This window comes from Acanthisitta chloris, unplaced genomic scaffold (genome assembly GCF_000695815.1).
Source record: "Acanthisitta chloris isolate BGI_N310 unplaced genomic scaffold, ASM69581v1 scaffold9256, whole genome shotgun sequence".
Lineage (NCBI taxonomy): Eukaryota > Metazoa > Chordata > Aves > Passeriformes > Acanthisittidae > Acanthisitta > Acanthisitta chloris.
The window spans coordinates 30,318-36,754 of record NW_008679708.1 but is presented as its reverse complement, the minus strand read 5'-3'; the positions used below and the strand labels follow the sequence as shown (position 1 = coordinate 36,754).

The following is a 6,437-nucleotide window of genomic DNA, read 5'->3' as shown; positions in this document are numbered from 1 at the left end:
TGTGTACCAGTGAGTTTGGCACTGTTACACTGCAGAAACCACAGAATGGAAGCAACAGTATTCTGTAAAAAAAATCATAATTTTTCTTATGGTTTGAAAGAGGAAAATCAGAAAATATATAATCTTGATGCAGTGATAAAGAATCCTGACAACAAGCTGAGACATACTCCTCTGTCCCTGCATTTTTTTTCTAAGAGAAGTTAACAAAATAAATCAATATATAGCAAAACATTTCCATGTTCACAGCCATCCCCCAAACTGCAGCTTGTTTGGTAAATAGACTCTGGAAAGGTAATCTGATGAGAGAGAAGTCAAAACCTGGATTTCAGCCTTCAGCTTGGATGCTGCCATAATTTCCAGCTAAAAAGAAAAAAAAATTAATGTGTGAAGCTGTAACAGCCTGATCCAGGGTTAGGTAAGAGTTTCAACAGGAGTTGCTCTCCTTGGATGTGCGTGTAGGACTGTAAGTCAGTGTGACTGAAAAATTGAGGTATTTATGCTTTAAAAGCTACAGGCAAGATTAGAGGTCAAGTACTGAGCAAGTAAGTGCTGTGGGCATTCCCCTGCTTGTAAAGATGTAAAATATTCTGTAACATTATCACCCTCTCCAACTCCCTGACAGGAGGTTGGAGTCAGATGGGGGTTGGTCTCTTCTCCCAGACAACCAGCAGTGGGACAAGAGGGCACAGACTCAAACTCTGCCAGGGGAGGGTTAGGTTGGATGAGATTAGCAGATGTCTAATGGCAAGAAAGCTTAAAACACTTCTGTGAGCCGTTGAGAGACATCCCAGGGCATGGACTTTCTCCATCTTGCCTTCTTTTAGGGCTGCAAAACCTCACTGGTTCTGCTATAGTAAGAGTTTGTCGTCACGAAGAGGAACAGGACTGCAGACAATAGGATTTTCCCTGTGGGTTGTAAGAAATAGGAAACAGTAGGTTTATACATACTTCTTTTTTCCACAGTGGCTGACAAGAAATATAAGGTCTCCTCTGTATACTTGCTAATTTATTTTCATCCTGCTTTGTCAGTGGAATCAGGGCATCTTTAGGTATATTTAGTCTGAAAAGAATATAAAGTTATTAAATTTCCTCACACATGTAAAAATATATTTTCCAAACCAATTTCTTTATATTAAGCCAAAACAATGTATGCAAAAATAATGGATTTAAATGGATTTTTGTGCAGTAAGACAGATTGCATTTCCTGTCTATGAACTACAAGATTATTTCTATTTCTTTGGGGGAAATAACTAACCTCTTGAGATCAGATGGAAGGAGCCCAAGCCACTTTATAGCCGGAACAGTGAGATGATGAGCCTCAAAAGACATGGACTAAAATAAGAAAGGTCAGCTTTTCAGTGTAAGTTATCTCAGATATGTGCCTTGCAAGGTCATGGTCAGATTTTATTACAAAGATAATTGAGTATTTTCACTCTCAGATTGGCATAGGAGAGCATAGTGCAAGTGAAGCTTACCATATCCCTTGGCAGGAAAGAGCTCCTTTGTGGGAGAGCTGAAGGTGTGACAGCTCACCTGAAAAGTTCTGACATATCCCTGAGGCATATGTTATGACATCTATTTGAACTCTGGCATCATCAATATCTGACAGCTTCCTGAAGTTTTGGGTTTTTTTTAACTTTAGGTGTTCTTTCCCCATGGCTGAACAGTTCAGCCATCTGCTCCTGCCCTCTGCCTTCACCTTTGCCTGCCTTCCATGTTATCTTCCTGTACCTCATCTGTAGCCATGTAATGTTAGCACTTTCCTATTCCTTTTGCCTCTTAGTCCATAATGTTCCACACTAGTCCCTAGGCGAATCCTCACTCCAAAACAAAATCTTTACCAACATAACATGATTATGTGGAGAATCACCCTTCTCACAAATTAGGTCTTCCTCCTCCTCCCAAAGTCTCTCCAGCCTTCATTCCTCTTCTAAGGCCAAATGGAGAACACAATTGTTTGGACTGTCTGAAAACTGCCTGTGCAGCAGGAAAAAACTGGGAAATACAGTGAACTGAAACACTTGTCATTGCGACTCGGTTTCATTTTGTTGCAGGAAAAAGCCATTTCTGCAGACACACAAGGCCTAAAAACTGTATCATTGTGCTGAAACAAAATGCTAAAGGGCAATAACAGAGCTTCCAGGCTGGGCTACAAAACAATGTATTTGAAGTGGAAAAAAGTACTCACCACAGATCCATACTTGTAGACACACATAATTTCTATACCTAGGTTACAGAATACCAAAAGTCAAGGGTGTGTTTATCTGCACACTGAGCATGTTTAAGGAGACATGTTAAGAATTCAATTTTATGGCATAACCTATAGCTTTATGATTAGTGAAGTTCTTTATGGCTTACTAATATTTTAGAGTATGTCAAAATAATCAGAATTTGAGCATAATATACCCTTGTATAGTTACATGTTTCATGCTGAGTCAATTCAAATTCAAGGATAATTAATCAGCTCTTTTACACACTGGAAAGTTTCTTTATCCTCTGTAATCCATATCTCTTAATACTATTGCTTTGAGCAGCTGCTTCTCATTGTGCTTTCCCAAATTCTAGGTGGGATCAGTGTAGATACATGGAATTCTGTGCTCTCAGACCCTTCCCAGAAGAGCAAAAAAAAGGCATTCTAAACAAATTTTTCTTTCCTTTTGTACCGTTGAACCTTTATAGATTTACCATGTGGATCTGCATCCATAAGGGTGAAAATAGGAAATTGAAAAGTATCCCACAGCTTCCTGACCAAAAATCTTGTATTGAGATCTGGTACTCCTCTTCCCTAAAGAAAGAAAATAAAATCAGAGAGATTTAAAGTTAACCAAAACAACATCTGGCTACATATGTGTTTACAGTTGGCATTTAAAAGCAAGCAAACAAACAGAATGCTGGCAGCAGTGTTCCTCCAGCAGCTGTTTTGCAGGGAGAGGTCTGTGCTCCCATTCTGCCTCCATGAGGAGGGAGGGGTGGGCTGGGAGCAGTCCTGCAGGCATTCTGGATTACAGGCACTGTGCAAGTATCAGACATTCCTCTGTTCAAGGAGCTAATTTATAAGGTCTGGGAGCTGAGGTATAGACACACCCTGGTGTCTGTACAAGCTGGTGTAAAAATTCCACTTTTTTCATCTCAAATATTTATGGCACTATTGAACAACATAAAACAAGCTATGACTGACTAAACCTGGGTGCTGTGTGGGATAGTAGAAGTGTTTATCTCTCTTAGGCATGGGGGATATGCTCTTTTTCCTCATTGTGGACCAAATTTGTCCCAGAACAAGTAGATATTGCATTTACACCTCCCTATGAATTCTCCAGGCTCCATAGTTCTTTCAGTACAATCCAAAATCAACCAATTCTGTTTCACTCGGGTTTGCTAAAACCTCAGATCCTGAAGGACAAAAGGTCACTCAGCAGTTCCAGCCTTTCTGAGACCAAGTGTGGCAGTAACTTTGCAGCAGCACAGGAAGCTGATAAGCTATCAGGCTCTAAGGATGTGTTAGGAGGAAGTAAGTCTTGAGAATGTGCATTTTGTATTTCTGTGAGGGTAATAAGCTTTAACAAATTACTGCTAAATATGTATCACACTCATTTTATCATGATCTTTTCCCAAGTTTGAGCACCACTACAACGTTAAGTAGTACTTAAATGAGGTCTAGCTGGAGGATATGAAATGCAAGATGCATACTGTGATCATGATGCATGGGGACACTTTGCTGAAGAAGTCATCATCCAGGAGCCTCTGAAAAGTTGCATCTTTTTCCACAATCAACACAAATTTGGCATGCGAGATTAAATCTATGCTGTTAAGGCTAGCTGCATGTAAAATGATCCATCACACCAATCAATTACCACTAACTGCTCTGAAATACCTGCTCTGGAGCCAAAAGCAGTGATCATGACTCAATTTCAGAGCCAACGAGCAAAGAAAAAATTACCAGAACATTGTTTAACTTGGAATATTCCTTGTTTTTACTTTATGTTTTCAGACTATGACAAGAGTTCTTGCTCAAAGGATACTTTTAATTCCATGAACATTAGATGGCACAGCGACTGCCTAAAACAACAAAAACGAGATTAATCATTTGAAACAGAGAAAATTATACATTTTAAAATAACAACATTAAGTAATGAGGGACACAATTGCATCCTGAGTCAACCATTCCTCTTCTATATACAGATCAGTCCTGACATTTTCACCTCTTTACAAGTGTGTTCAGTCATTCATATCCTGCTTTATTGTGTGGTTGTCTGGGAGTCCTGTTAGAAGGAGATGCTTTTCAAAAGTGTTCATGCCACTGCTGCAGAAAGTTTTTCATCATATGGACACGACAGATAATAACAATGTCCTGATTAACCCTTTATCTATCTCAGCCAGGAAAACAGCCTGCTTGGTATGAGGATCGAAAATTTAATACAGGCTTAAAACATTGGAGTGTTCTTCTTGGAAGACCATTAAACCTTTTCTTTTATTAACCTGTAACTTGATTTTATAAGTATTTTGGAGCCACAACATGAAGACATAGTAATGTTTACTTTGCATCTCCTGTTAAGATTGGCTCAGTCTGGCAAACATATGGGTGAGAAAACAGGAACTGGGGGAAGAGCTTAGCCAAAGAGAATGTATATATTGAAGTGTGTGGTCTGTTTTTACTTCTGACTGCTGAATCACCTCCGGTGCCAGGGTGGAACAACTCAGCAAATAAAAGTATGAAGAGCTGTGGAAGAGCATTAATAACAGAAGACTTTATGGTCTGCTTAAAAACAAAGTGTAATGGGCAGCTAACATTGTCTTTCTATATTGAAATGACCAACTTAGGCTCACAAATTTGAGTTTTGTTCCTGCTTTCATACTCTGCATGGCTCTAGGAAATCTTTCAGGACTAGGTCCATTGAACTGAGATTCAACTCCTCAAACTACTTTTGACTTGTTTCCTTATTCTGCTAGAAATCAAACTATTGTGGCAGAAATTATATATGTTCAGAGTGCCCAGGACTCTTTGGTTCAGAGTGCCCAGAATTCTTTGGTTCAGATTGCCCAGGACTTTTTGGTTCAGAGCATTCATTTGACAGAACACTAATATAAAACAAAAAATACGATATATATACATCTCCCTTTGCAAGGCTCCTGTGGTAGAAGGTAATGCTAAAAAACATCTCCAAAGGATTAATTCCTGGTGGCTATATAGCTGAGCTTCAGTATTGCAATACAGTTAAGCATATTTTTTATCCCTCCTTTTTTCTTGGTAATGTCTCTGTTTGCCACAAGCACAGGTCTGTGTAATGTATGCAGTGACCTGAGCTACAAGAAATGCAGGATACCTTGCAAAGGAGATGCTGTGAATTGCTGTTACTGTTTGACAATACATACTGTTGCACTGCAGGTGCAATTCACTTTTGTACCATCTTCCTCAGTGTAACTCAAATTACCAGCAACAAAACCTTGAGTTGTAGACAGCTGGAAAAAACAGGGAGTTGTGAACGGTAAATGGGAAGTTATAGGCTGTCATGTTGCCACATTGCACAGGCAAAACAAGAAAATTCTGGAAAAATTCTGGCTGGGAATAACCAGTTACTGACTGCCATCAGCCTTTTAAACACTAAACAATGCTGTTGTCACAATGGACACAAAGACAGACTTACAATAAATAATTTTAGGTACAAAGGAATTCTTGTAGGGCATAAGATACCAGTGAATTTGATAGGAGGTTACATCTCTGATGTACTTCAAATTTTCATTTAATCTCCAAGTTAGCAAATCATTTGAGTACCAACTGCTGAACAGGTGTGTGGCACTCTAAAGTTTAACACTGCCATAGCAAAGCCCCTGTGATTTTAGCTGCCAGTTTGTCCCAAACTCTTTGGAGCAACAAACTCTATGAAGTCCACTACAGAAGAGGATCAGGTTCAAGACCATTTTAGCAACCTGAAAGTCTATGTTGGATGTGAGAAAAAAGTTTTTTCTTGTAGGGTGGTGAGACACTGGCACAGGTTGCCCAGGGACGTGGTGGCTGCCCCAGCCCTAGCAGTGTTCAAGGCCAGGCTGGATGAGCCTTGAGAAACCTGATCTAGTGAGGAGGTGTCCCTGCCCAGGGCAAGGGGTTGGGACTGTGTGGTCAGTAAGGTTTGTTCCAACCCCTAAATTCTATGATTCTATGAATTTTCTGGGAAGAAAGAAACTTTTGAGTGCTATGATAAAGCTTCATTTGTACCAAACCAGCCCTAGCAGTGTTCAAGGCCAGGCTGGATGAGCCTTGAGAAACCTGATCTAGTGAGGAGGTGTCCCTGCCCAGGGCAAGGGGTTGGGACTGTGTGGTCAGTAAGGTTTGTTCCAACCCCTAAATTCTATGATTCTATGAATTTTCTGGGAAGAAAGAAACTTTTGAGTGCTATGATAAAGCTTCATTTGTACCAAAGACACTTTATTTATGTCATTCC

General features: G+C 39.8%; 1 protein-coding gene across 1 annotated transcript in view; it reads right to left on the bottom strand.

The window, feature by feature from the left end:
- Window positions 1–240: 240 nt before the first annotated feature.
- The window catches only part of SPO11 (SPO11 meiotic protein covalently bound to DSB), a gene marked incomplete at its 5' end in the record, with an annotated part of 10,182 nt that continues 3,985 nt past the window's right edge, over window positions 241–6,437 (bottom strand). Inside the window, 8 exons of the mRNA XM_009077410.1 lie at window positions 241–360; window positions 949–1,060; window positions 1,256–1,332; window positions 2,189–2,226; window positions 2,686–2,785; window positions 3,688–3,797; window positions 4,020–4,056; window positions 5,371–5,457. Of these exons, the coding sequence (XP_009075658.1) occupies window positions 241–360; window positions 949–1,060; window positions 1,256–1,332; window positions 2,189–2,226; window positions 2,686–2,785; window positions 3,688–3,797; window positions 4,020–4,056; window positions 5,371–5,457 (681 nt within the window). The remainder of the gene's footprint in view (window positions 361–948; window positions 1,061–1,255; window positions 1,333–2,188; window positions 2,227–2,685; window positions 2,786–3,687; window positions 3,798–4,019; window positions 4,057–5,370; window positions 5,458–6,437) is intronic.